This window comes from Symphalangus syndactylus, chromosome 21 (assembly GCF_028878055.3).
Source record: "Symphalangus syndactylus isolate Jambi chromosome 21, NHGRI_mSymSyn1-v2.1_pri, whole genome shotgun sequence".
In the NCBI taxonomy this organism is placed as follows: Eukaryota; Metazoa; Chordata; class Mammalia; order Primates; family Hylobatidae; genus Symphalangus; species Symphalangus syndactylus.
The window spans coordinates 23,674,437-23,687,616 of NC_072443.2; the positions used below are offsets into that span (position 1 = coordinate 23,674,437).

The window sequence follows — 13,180 nt, forward strand, 5'->3', positions numbered from 1 at the left end:
AGAAAAGACTGGCTGGTGGTGGAATGTGCCGAATTTTCTAGTCCAGTTTGAGGAGGCGGTGTCTGATTTACATAGGGCTCACAGATTGGTTCAACCAGGTATGATGTTTTCATAGCACACGGGGAAGGCTGGTCACTCCACCCTAATCTTATTATGCAAATGTGCTTTCCAGTTGATCAGTGCCATCTTGCCTGCTCCTTGCAGTACACATGGCTGGCAGAGAAGGGAAGATGGAGGCGCCATTTGAACATGTCTAGTCCTTAGTTCCTGCCAGCATTCATTCGTGTAAGCTCCCAGCTTGCAGGCTGCTCTTTGTTAGAAAATTATTTGGGGCTGCTTTTCATTAAAAAGAAAAGCCTTACTGAGGACTCCCATACCCTTACTATCTGTCTAAGTAATTTCTCTTTAACTCCTGTATCACTTTGTGAGGCTAATTCTGGGGTATATTCTATTTTTTTCAGAGGGTCTCCAACAGGATAAAGAGCCAGTTATTGTCTATATCAAAAAAAGTTTAATATCAATCCTTCTTCCTTGTCTCATTCTCTCTGCCTTTATTCCTGCATCCTGGTATCACCTCCCAAATAAACTACTTTGCACCCAAGCCTTTGTCACTGGCTCTGTTTTGAGGGGAACCCTAAGTAGGCAGTTGATTTTATCAGTTGGGGTCCTACCATGCAAAAGATGACCCATTTAAGCTGGAAAACTAAAAAGAATTTAGTAAGGGGAGTATTTCTGAACATGAGGTCGGGTTAGGGAAATGAAACATGGTGTAGAACCCCAGGACTAGTAATGGTGGGGAGCAGTTACCACTCCTAAGTCTGAAGAGGCAAAGGCAGTAAGTAGTTACTAGACTCAGAAGAAAGAATTGAGGAGAGCTGCTGAACTAGAGCTATGGCCTTCAGTAAAGGGACCAGCATCAGGACTCAAGTGAGACAAGCATTCTCAGGTTGGTGTCAGTGTCAGCCTGAGAGGGACTGCCTCCTTAAATCTGGTGTCCTAGGTCTCTGCTTTCCTCACCCTAGTCCCAGCACAGTATCTCATGGAGTTATGATTAAATGAAGTAAGATATAAGAGGCATAGAGAGGTACCTACAACATGCTATTGTTGATATTGTTACTACCATTATTGTCTACATGATGCAAAAGTTTGAATACATTATGACGGTTCCTGAAGTACACTTACAGGCTGGGCTTATTGACTAAGAACCTCTGCACTGATTAAGACCTTTTCATTGTGTGGTGACCGTTCACGAAACAGCCTTCAAACTTTATCGCTCTCTTACTAATTCAGTTTTTGCCCATCTTTCACATCATGGCATCCATAGAAAATGGCAATATTTGTACAACACTAGAGTGAAAAGATGATGATACCCTCAACCTGAGGCAACTGCCCCAAGGTCACTGCTTCCTCCAAAGACTGCGGGGGTCGGTCTTCGACCCACCCATGCCAGATGGGAAGCTCTGCTCAAATCCATTATCCATCCTGCACAGTAATACCAATTTAGCTTTCCTAAAACAATACTTCCATCATGTCCTTTGCCTCTAATAACAACGACAAAAATTCAGAATTCTTGGTCTGATACTCAAGATTAAGACATGGAGTTGGAAGAGACTACAGGAATCATGAAATTTCTCCCCTTTATTTTACAGACTCACAAAGAAAGGCCCAGCAAAGTTTAATAACTTATTCAAAGCAACATTCCAATCTTTCTGCCAGGGAACTATTATTTACCCTATCCATTTTTGCCAACAGACATCCACTGTCAAGTGCTACCTCCCAGTTCACCCCATTGGGAAACGAATGCTTCCTCCTTTAAGCTCTAATTAAATACTCATTCAGATACTGAACAGTAAGACGGAGCAGAAAAAGACCTAATAGTTATTTCAGCCTGAGCTTCCCTGTGTTAGATGATATGATCAGATACGGGAGAGTATGGTTTTACAATACATTGATTTATAAACCAGGATGCCTATTCACTAATAACCAATTCACTAATAACAGAACAAATAGAACAGAAATGGATGCTACAACTTAGGTTGGCTATTCAATATAATCTGGGGTCAGTAAACTTTTTTCTGTAAAGTTACAGCAAATATATGAGGGAATAGTAATAAATAGTAATAAATAGTAAATATATGAGGGCTACAAACAGGAAGACTCTGCTGCATATTTTTCTTTACCTTTTTTTTGTTGTTGTTGTTTTGTTCTGTTTCTTACAATGCTTTAAAAATGTAAAAAATGGCTGGACACAGTGGCTTAGGCCTCTCAACACTTTGGCAGGCTGGAGTGGGAGGACTGCTTGAAGCCAGGTGTTTAAGACCAGCCTGGGCAGCAAAATGAGACGCCATATCTACAAAAAACAAAAACAACAACAAAATAACCAAGCATGGTGGCATGTGCCTGTAGTCCCAGCTACTCGGGAGGCTGAGGCGAGGTGGAATATAATGTAAGACTATTCATAGTTCATGGTACAAAACAGGTATCAATTCCCATTAATGCATAGACACTCCATAATTTAGTATTGCCAGACTTCTTTTTTTTTTTTTTTTGAGACGGAGTTTCGCTTTTGTCAACCAGGCTGGAGTGCAATGGTACCATCTCGGCTCACTGCAACCTCCACTTCCCGGGTTTAAGCGATTCGCCTACCTCAGCCTCTCAAGTAGCTGGGATTACAGGCGCCTGTCACCATGCCCGGCTAATTTTTGTATTTTTAGTAGAGATGGGTTTCGCCATTTTGGCCAGGCTGGTCTGGAATTCTTGACCTCGGGTGATTCACCCACCTCGGCCTCCCAAAGTGTTGGGATTACAGGCTTGAGCCACCGCGCCGGCCCATACTTCTTAATTTTGTGATTTATTGCCTGAAAAACTGTCTCGCTGTGGTGTTTTTTTGTATTTCCCAGATTATCAGACTGAACATCTTTTCATATTTATTAGCCATAGCACCTCCTCTTCCACACTGGCATTTCCTATCTTTTTCAAAAATCTATTAATCACGAAAATCTTGTCATCTACATTTCTTCACAAAAGCCACATTACTTTTGATCTTTATAGATTATTTTACATTTGCCATATTTATACATAATATCTTCCCTTTGGGGGCATTTAGAGTGTGCTGACAAAGTCTAGGCACTAATGCATTTATAAAACATCTATGAATTGGGTGCACACGGGGTAATTTTCCACATATGACTAATCCTATCTTCATCAGATTGCTTCCCTGTCTTGTCATTTCCGAGGATGTATCCTATTAGAAGTCTAGCCCTTTATTCTTACAAACTGAATTTCCACTACTGTAGGCTAACATCTGAATGGACTCATCTTACTATTCCATGCATAGTACCAGGCACGTTGCGTGCTTTTACTACATTTTGTATAATTTTTACCTCTGTGTTTGACGTCCTGAAAAATACCGTCCACGATTACTTCACAGCTAGCCCCAGTACTTGGCGCCCAGCGGGTTTTCTTAGTCCCTCCCTGCCACTTCACGTTGGGACTGGGACAAGAGGCACTGTGGGTCTCTTACCTATAGTTACGAAGCCATGGACTCACTTATTACTTCGTTTCCCAAACAGGGGGTGGGACGCACAACCGAGGAAGTATAGGGAAAACAACTTTCGGGCCTTCGAGCCACTTGCGTCTTTCTGTGGGCGAGCCTTTCCAGTCCAATTACATTTTCTTTACTCATATTGCATAAATAGCAGAACTACATTTACCAAAAAGGCCCGACATTCATGGTCATGGGTCCTTGTGCATGTTTTCTAAGGGCAAACTGTACAAACACATACACTCTGAAACACTGACGCACAAGCGAAAACACACGCACGTGTTTGGGTCTTCTCCCGCGGCGCAAATTTTTTGAAACTGAGCGGAGAAAGATCGTCTTCGCATCGTGTCTCACACTTTCGACACAATCTTATCGGGAAACGTAACACCTAAACAAAATTTTTTAAAATACATTATCAAAAACGATGACAATCCCTTTCGTCTGATATTCCTTTTTGTCTTTAAGCTTTGGGGGGGGATTTATTTTGCGTTTCCAAACTGCTTCTGCCTGTCGGCGCCTGTGTGGAAACTGCGACGAGTCTGGGAGCGGCTGCCGGAGAGGCGGGGCAGAGGTGTGACGTCATCGCCACGGGGCGGAGGCGACAGTGTCTAGCGGGGGCTCCGCGTGTAGCGACGCCGGCCGCCTGGCTTTGAGACAGCGTGATTCTCCGCAGCTGGCCGCCTCCTCCGCCCACGTTGAGTCCTGAGCTGAAATGGCAGACGATCTCGGAGACGAGTGGTGGGAGAACCAGCCTACTGGAGCAGGCAGCAGCCCAGGTACCCACTCTGTGCCCGTGCTCCTACGGGGCCTCTCCCGGAGCCCTTCGGTGCGCCTCAGCCCTGGTTGCTTCTGGCGGTCGCGGTGTCCGCCCGGCAGGGGTGTGCACCGCCTTGGGAGCGCGCAAGCATCTCGGGGAAAATGGTGCCAGAGATTTTTTAACACGTGAAACAGACAACTGTGACATTAACTCAGATCTGTCTGCCAGCCAGGAAGGATCCTTTCCACAAGCTTTCTCTTTTCCTTATTTCTTGAGAATAGATAAGACAGTTTTTATGAAGAGCGGCAACTTTGTATGATGGTTAAGGGTGACCCATGAACTGCTTTCAATTCAGACTGAGGTCAGAAGCAGGGGTTACTGCTTCAGACTGCTTCCATCCAAATCACGACTCCAGTATTCTGATACTGTTTAGCCTCCTTTTCCTCATCTGTAAAATAATGGTAACAATAATGTCCATTTCATAAAGTTGTGAAGATTAAGTGAAGTTAGTACAGTAATGCACTTTAGCACAGAGCTTGACATATAATGTGCGGTAAATATAAGTTACTGTATTTCTTGTGGTCATCATCATTATCATGTAATTGAAATATTAGAACTGGAAGGAGGCTTAAATAGAGATCATCCTTTGAACTCACTTATTTTACAGATGAGAAACATAACCTAAAGATGTCAAGCAACTTGACAAGTTCACAAAGCTAGCTCCTTTCAGAAACAATACTAGAATTCAGTTAACACAATTTGAATAGTTTCTACTGTGCTCTGCTATGTTTACCAACTCCTGATGCAGTGGGCATTTCATCCTCAAGTAGAGTAGCATTAAGTAACCCCCCCATGTCAGGCGAGTCTTGAACTTTTTAAGTTCCATCACACCTATCATGCAATTATTGATTGGTTGGTTTTTATCACTCCTCAAGGTCTGCCTCTTTTCTCTACAAGAGAAGACAGGGCCAAAGTCAGATTCATACTTCTGTCATCCACAGGGCCCTGCACATGTTAGACACTTGATACCTATTTGCTGCAAACAGTCTTGAAATACTAGTTGTGAAATATCCATTAAAAATAACCAACTTCATTTGTTGCATTGTTTCCAGAAGTTCAAGCCTTCAGGTACAAACTAAGCAGATGTCATTTTTAGAAAGGTAGCCAATACAACATTTCCTTGATTAAACTTCCTGACTCTTTTGCAGCCCTGTGGTGTTCCACATTTACTTTAATAACTACCCCTCCCAACTCAGGTGTTAAAAGGCTCTATTTTATGATATGATTAAGATGAACAGAGGCCATTTAAGAAATAGTTGAATTCTGTTTGAGTGGTGAACGGGATCCCAATTCTTGGTTCTAGTCCTCACTAGCTGTGTGACTTTCAAGTTATTCATCCCTTGGAAGAAAGACAATCAACATGTATTGAGTATCTATTATGTGACAAATATCTTCATAAATATGAATTGATTTAACCTTCATAACATCCCTAAAAGGTAAGTATTATCTTCATTTGTATAGGTGAAGAAACAGAAAAAAGTTAAGTCGTGTTCTTAGGAACACACATTGAAGAAGCGGTCTGGGAAGAGTTTAGTCAAGTGTGATTGATTTTGAAAGTCACGCTTTTCCCACTACTACTTTGTGACTTCTCTGGGCCTTTGTATCATAATCTGTAAAGAGCCCTTAAAGATCATCTTTTTTAGGGTTTTACCAACCAACAGTTTTTTTTTCTTTTTTTTTTTTTTTTTTTGAGACGGAGTCTCCCTCTGTCGCCCAGGCTGGAGTGCAGTGGCACGATCTCGGCTCACTGCAACCTCTGCCTCCTGGGTTCAAGCGATTCTCCTGCCTCAGCCTCCCAAGTAGCTGGGATTACAGGTGCCCACCACTACACCCAGTTAATTTTCGTATTTTTAGTAGAGACAGGGTTTCACCATGTTGGCCAGGCTGAGCTTGATCTCTTGACCTCGTGATCTGCCCTCCTCAGCTTCCCTAAGTGCTGGGATTACAGGCGTGAGCCACCACGCCTGGCCCCCAACCAACAGTTTTAAACACTGAATCTAGTAAAACTTTAAATTGCTACAGCCTCCTTCATCTAAGTTGCCAGAATTCTCATGAAGACAATGTGTTGGAGTGCCTAAGATTGCTCTACTTCTTAGATTCCTTCTAGCAATAAGACTAACCTTTTTTTTTTTTTTTTTTTTTTTTTGAGGCAAAGTCTCACTCTTGCCCCCCAGTCTGGAGTACAGTGGTGCGATCTCAGCTCACTGCAACCTCCACCTCCTGGGTTCAAGTGATTCTCCTGCCTCAGCCTCCCGAGTAGCTGGGATTACAGGAGCCTGCCACCACCCCCAGCTAATTTTTGTATTTTTAGTAGAGATGGGGTTTCACCACATTGGCCAGGCTGGTCTTGAACGCCTGATCTGAAGTGATCTGCTCACCTTGGTCTCCCAAAGTGCTGGGATTACAGGTGTGAATCACCGCACCCGGCCAAGACTAAGCTTTGAAAATTGCTGGCATTAAATTTATCAGAGGCCTTTGCTTTGTTCGCTGCTCCTAAACAAAGTAAGTATATGCCTTTATTTGAAATCTGCTTGATTATTCACTGGCAGTTTGCCTAACTGTAATCTGTACAGCATTTCTAATTCAAAAGAAATCATAGCTGAACCACGTCAGATTTCCTGATTCTTTTTTTATTGATGGGATCTAGCCTTTGTCCTAGAGCACAAGGCTTACTTACCTGGCTGCCTTCTTGAAGTCTTTACTTAAGTTATTTGATAGGGATGTCAAATGTATTCAATTGTTATTTCAGCCTAAAATATGTGAATTATGTTTTGTTTTGAAAGTTGCAGGAGAAATAATATGTTAAATCAGAGAAAGGAAAGATAGTTGTATTGGTGCTTTATTCCTGTTGTGGATTATGCTACCTGCCTATAAAAATAAACATCTTTTGCTGTCATCTATTCCCACTTGACATCCATGGTAGCAAGGCAGTGGAAGATTTCAGTCACTTACAAATACTTGTTGGTTGTACATGGTTTATAACACCTATCTAATGTGCCTATCTGTTTGTTGTCTGTCTAAGGAACTGTACTATTTTTTGGCTGTTCTCATGTCTTCTTAGATGTGGTATGTAACACAAAGTTTTCATGGCTCTTTAAAAACCTGTCATTTTTGTGCTAGAGTCCTGCATTGCACTGGAGCTCAACATGGGACCTGGCACTTAATTGGTGTTTGGTGGATGTTAGCAGAATAAATATATGTGTGTACGCATGTTATCTGCTACAGAGTATGTAGGCAGACATATAATTTCTCATCCAATCTAGACACTTTTGTGAGTGGAAGACTATGCAATTAGAATTTTGCAGGGACTCTCCTAGTCCTTAAGGGATGTCTAGTCACTCCATTGGTGGCAATTGGAGTCATGGCCCAACATAAGACAGCTGGGAGTCACAGTGCTGAGTGTGCAGCCCAGGATGCCTTAGGCATAAGACCCCAGGAATCATCTAATGGCATCTAATATTTTATTTATTTCCTTATTCCCTGTAAACCTTCAGAAACTGTTTGAAGTGACTTATAGTAAGTAATACATTCAGTAGAATAGTGATTTGAAAATATTAATGTTGAAATGAGCAAATACAATGCCTGAGATTTTAATGTAGTTGACCGGTCTGGGTACTTTCTCAGTGTGAAGCTGAAAACTGAGAGAATGTCAATCACAGCATGGATTTCGTGACTTAAGGAAGAGAGCCAAGAGATTCTGCAGTTGAAAATGTCACTTGAGGGCCTGTAATTCCAGCACTTTGGGAGGCCAAGATGGGCACATCATCTGAGTCCAGGAGTTTGAGACCAGCCTGGCCAACATGGAGAAAACCTGTCTCTACTAAAAAGACAAAAATTAGCCAGGTTTGGTAGCAGGCACTTGTAGTCCCAGCTACTCAGGAGGCTGAGGCAGGAGAATTGCTGGAACCCAGGAGGCAGAGCTTGTGGCAAGCCAAGATCGCACCACTGCACTCCAGCCTGTGCTACAGACTGAGACACTGTCTCAAAAAAAAGAAAAAAAAGAAAAGAAAAAAGAAAATGTTACTTGATCATTTACTCACTGAAAATGAAGAGAATACTGTTTGCTTTCCCTTTTTATTTCAATGATATACCTATTAAATTACCAAGTCGAGTACCCAGTAGGCAGCTAAGTATGCGAGTCTGGAGCCCCAGGGCCAGATCCTGGCTGAGATACAGATTTAGGAATAACTGGCATACAGATAGGTTATTTTTAAAGAGCATGTTCTTAGCAGTCTGTAACATTGAGCCTCCATGTCTTTTAAGGAGGGTCTTTCATATGCCTCCCCAACTCATTCTGAATCTTTGATGACATCTCTTCCCAAGCATCTAACTAGAAAACTGAAGTGTTAAGACACTTCTGTGTACAGTGCCAGGAGACTGCAGGTAATAATACCAGCTTGTGGCCAGGCGCAGTGGCTCACGCCTGTAATCCCTACACTTTGGGAGGCTGAGGCAGGTGGATCACCTGAGGTCAGGAGTTTGAGACCAGCCTGGCCAGTGTGATGAAACCCTGTCTCTACTAAAAATACAAAAACTTAGCTGGGCGTGGTGGCATGCGCCTGTAATCCCAGCTACTCAGGAGGCTGAGGCAGGAGAATTGCTTGAACCCAGGAGGTGGAGGTCGCAGTGAGCTGAGATCGTGCCACTGCACTCCAGCCTGGGCAATAAGAACAAAACTCCATCTCAAAATAATAATGATAACAATAATAATAATAATAATAGTAATAATACCAGCTTGCATTTGTTGAGCACTTACTACCTGCCAGATGCTGTTTTGATTGCTTTACATGTTCTAGTTAATTTGATCTTCCCAAGTACATCAGCGGTAGTTACTGTTATCTTTATTTTACTGATGAGGAAGTTGAGACACTGAGAAATTAAGTGATTTACCTAATACTATTTAATTTAATTCACCCAATACTATCTATTTAATTGGTAAATGGGGGAGCTGTGATTCATATGCAGGCAGTCTGAAACCAGAGCCTGTGTGCTTATATTTCGCATTCTCATTATCAGTGGTAAGAATCTCATCTCTAAAGGAATAATCCGTTATCGGTTCAAAAAGACTCATAATTTAGAAACTCTTTTGTTTATATATCATTATCAAATTGTGTCTATTAGTTTTCCAAAGTTTACTCTTTTAAAGAACACTGGTTACTTGGAGCTACAAATAAGCAGCTTTTCCATTTGGGCTTTGAGAACCATTTCTGCCAGTAACTCAAACCTGATCCTGGAGCTCAAAGCTTAACATATATGGCTGCCTTCTTTAAGTCTTTACTTAGTTATTTAATAGGGATGTCAAATGTAAACAAGACCCAGCTACTGAATTATTCTCCAAACCTGCTTTTTCTCCAGACTTTCCTGTCTCCATAAATTAAACCACCAACTACCCAATTTCACAAAGGCCTAGCAGTATTCTGATTTATTTATTTTTTTCACCTCTATATCTCATCCATCAAGTCCTGTTGTCACTACCTCCAAAACATATCCTGATTCTTTCTTTGCATTTTTCTTCGCTCTGCCTCCATTGGAGTATACATTATCATCCTTACTGCCATAAGCTTCTAACAGGGCTCAGAGTTTCCACCTTGTCCCTCACTCACCAGCTAGAGGTCTTTTGAAAAGAAGTCAGGCCACTTTCCTGCTTAAACCTTCCAATAGCTTTTTCCCTGGCACAAAGAATGAAATTCAGATTACTTACCATGGCTGGTGGCCACCAGGTCTTGTACTATTTACTCCCCTATAGTTTATGCTGTCCCACCCACACCAGCCTTCATTCTGTTCCTCAGTAGGCCACACTCATTCTGTCTTACTTAGCCGTTTGTGTTAGCTGTTTCTTTTCCTTTCTGTCCTGTCCTTCTGATTGGCTGGCTTTCTTTTTTTTTTTTTTTTTGAGCTGGAGTCTCGCCCTGTCGCCTAGGCTAGAGTGCAATGGTGCGATCTCAGCTCACTGCATCCTTCACCTCCTGAGTTCAAATGATTCTCCTGCCTCAGCCTTCTGAGTAGTTGGGATTACAGGTGCCTGCCACCACACCCAGCTAATTTTTGTATATTTAGTAGAGACGGGATTTCACCATGTTGGCCAGGCTGGTCTTGAACTCCTGACCTCTTGATCGGCCTGCCTCTGCCTCCCAAAGCGCTGGGATTACAGGTGTGAGCCACCAGGCCCGGCCAGCTGGCTCTGTCTTAACATTAAGTACTCAGTTCAAACATCACCTACTCAGAGCAGCACTTCTTGATCAGGCAGTCTAGAGTTAACTATATAGGTGCTCTATTACATTATCACAAAATCTATTAAATTATTATGTTACTGTAATTCTCAGCAGAGCACTTAGCACCAACTATTATTTTTCCTTGTTAAATTAATTACTTTTTCCCAGCACTAGACTGTAAGAGCTCCATGTGAGCAGGTATTTCGTTTGTCTTGTTTGCTTTAGTTTCAGGGCCTAGAGTAGTATCTGGGTACAGAGAAGGCACTCATTAAGTATTTGTTAGTTAACCAATTAATTATTAATATTTCGTAGTCACACCTTGAAGACCTCAACCTAGGAGATCTTTATCAAAAGAACCTTGATCTGCTAGCACATTTGTCAAACTCCTGTTCAGGCTTTTGACAGATTTGGCAAATGCTGCTTTTCTGTTTTCAAAATTACATTAGTAGTCCTTGTAAAACTATGTCTTACTAACATTTTATTGTAACCATATTTGGATTTAATTTTATAAATTACATTTGGAAAGAGGACAACAGACTCTTTGTAAATAAGCCTGTAATTTTTACTGGTGACAGCTTTTGTCACCTAGAATCAATGTGCTTATTCTTTTTGAGATTGCTGAAATGAGCTTTGTAAATATTTTTGTTGTAATATCATTTTATGGTATATTCTTCAAATTATATTGCTTTATCCATGCTGAATTCCTTCTGGAAATGGAGTAGGGGAGCACCTTGGATCTTTTCTTTAAACCCAAGTACCTAGGTTTTTTTTGTTTTGTGTTTTTTCTTTTTTCACACCAAAGTTAAACCTTTACAGTATTAGTTTTACATGTAGATAGTCTTGCATTATAGATGTTGTAAGGCATTGTCTCTACATATAAAATTCAGACTTGGAATATTTATAGGAGATGTTAATAACACACAACAGAGGATCGACTTCTGGGCCTGTTGTTTTCATAATCATTCGTCAAGCTCTCATGCTTAGCCTTGTTTTAGACACTGTACCAGAATTAGAGGGAAAAAACATAATCAGCTTACATTACAGGATTTACACATTGATGTGGTTCAGTCAAAATACAAATAGTATTGACAGATATTCAAGGGCAAAACACAGGGGCAGGGTGAATTTTAAAAGCAAGGGGAAGGAAAGAAGAAAGAGGAGGGAGAAAAATGACTGTTGTTAGTCATTGCTCTATACTTGAAGGCTGTAACAAATGGACCCTTAGATAACCTTCATGGTCTGGTTTAATTTACTGCATATAATTTCCACAATTCTTTCAGATGATTAAATGAGTGGTTCTTGACAATTATGAACATTTAAAGGTGGAAATTTATGCATGTTTCCCTAAATTGCATGTCAGGTAGTTCCTGCTATAATTTTGCTAAATGTCCATGAATCTCTTGAAAAATACGACTCATAAATGTGGAGGGCCTATACATAACTTCCATTTCCTCCCTCAGATTCAATAATAATATATTATTTTGTGGCACAAATCTGTTTTTTTTGTTTGTTTGTTTTTGAGACAGAGTTTTGCTCTTGTCCCCCAGGCTGGAGGGCAGTGGCACAATCTTGGCACACTGCAACCTCCGCCTCCTGAGTTCAAGTGATTCTCCTGCCTCAGCGTCCTAAGTAGCTAAGACTACAGGCGCGTGCCACCATGCCTGGCTAATTTTTTGTATTTTTAGTAGAGAGGGGGTTTCACCATGTTAGGCAAGATGGTCTCGATCTCCTGTCCTCATGATCCGCCTGCCTCTGCCTCCCAAGGTGCTAGGACTACAGGTGTGAGCCACAGAGCCCGGCCCAGCACAAGTTTTTTATCTGTTGTTAATCTGATATTCTTTAGTGGAACACTTCAGATGCATTCATAGAATTATACATTTGACTAAATATATCACAGCTTGAAATATAGTTTCCCCATTTTTATCAGCTTTCATAGAATTCTTAATTGATTTTTAAATGGCTAATATTGCTTATAAAAAGTAGTTGATCAAGCTCTTAAATTCTTATTTCTGAGTTCCTTGTTCTAGTTCACACTAGACCAGAGGTCAGCAAACTTTTTTCATATAAATCCAGATAATAAATATTTTAGGTTTTGCAGGTCCAGTCATCACTGTCATAACTGCTGTTGCAGTGTAAAAGCAGTCATAGAAAATAAATATGTAAACGAATGAGTATGGCTGTGTTCCGATAAAATTTTATTTATGGACAACAATATTTGAATTTTATGTAATTTTCACATCACCAAATTGTCTTATTTTGATTGTTTTTCAACATTCACAGTGGGTTGAATTTGGCCTGTGAACCACAGTTCGCAAACGCTGCCCCAAACTCAAAGTCACATCGTGAATTGTATGTCACATGTCTTCAGGAGAAGAAATTTGAAACAAATCCAGAGAGAATTGTGTTTTACCTTAGTTAGTCTGTTACTTAGTAATTATCAGCCATGTATTAGACCAGTCACATATCTGTTAAAATCAGGTATTTGATTCTAAAATATCTCAAGATTATTTCAGAAACCTTGAAGGTAAATAAATGAAGGACCAAGAAAAGACTTCAGCTTAAAAGTGTCAGGTTTTTAACATTTTTGTTACAAATTGGATTTCTTTT

The 13,180-nt window shown here is 40.9% G+C and overlaps 1 protein-coding gene across 1 annotated transcript in view; it reads left to right on the plus strand.

The window, feature by feature from the left end:
- The first annotated feature begins 4,111 nt into the window (after window positions 1-4,111).
- CMSS1 (cms1 ribosomal small subunit homolog) overlaps window positions 4,112-13,180 on the plus strand; it is a 368,700-nt gene continuing 359,631 nt past the window's right edge. The window contains exon 1 of the mRNA XM_055259951.2: window positions 4,112-4,320. Within this exon, the coding sequence (XP_055115926.2) occupies window positions 4,257-4,320 (64 nt within the window). The 5' untranslated portion in view covers window positions 4,112-4,256. The remainder of the gene's footprint in view (window positions 4,321-13,180) is intronic.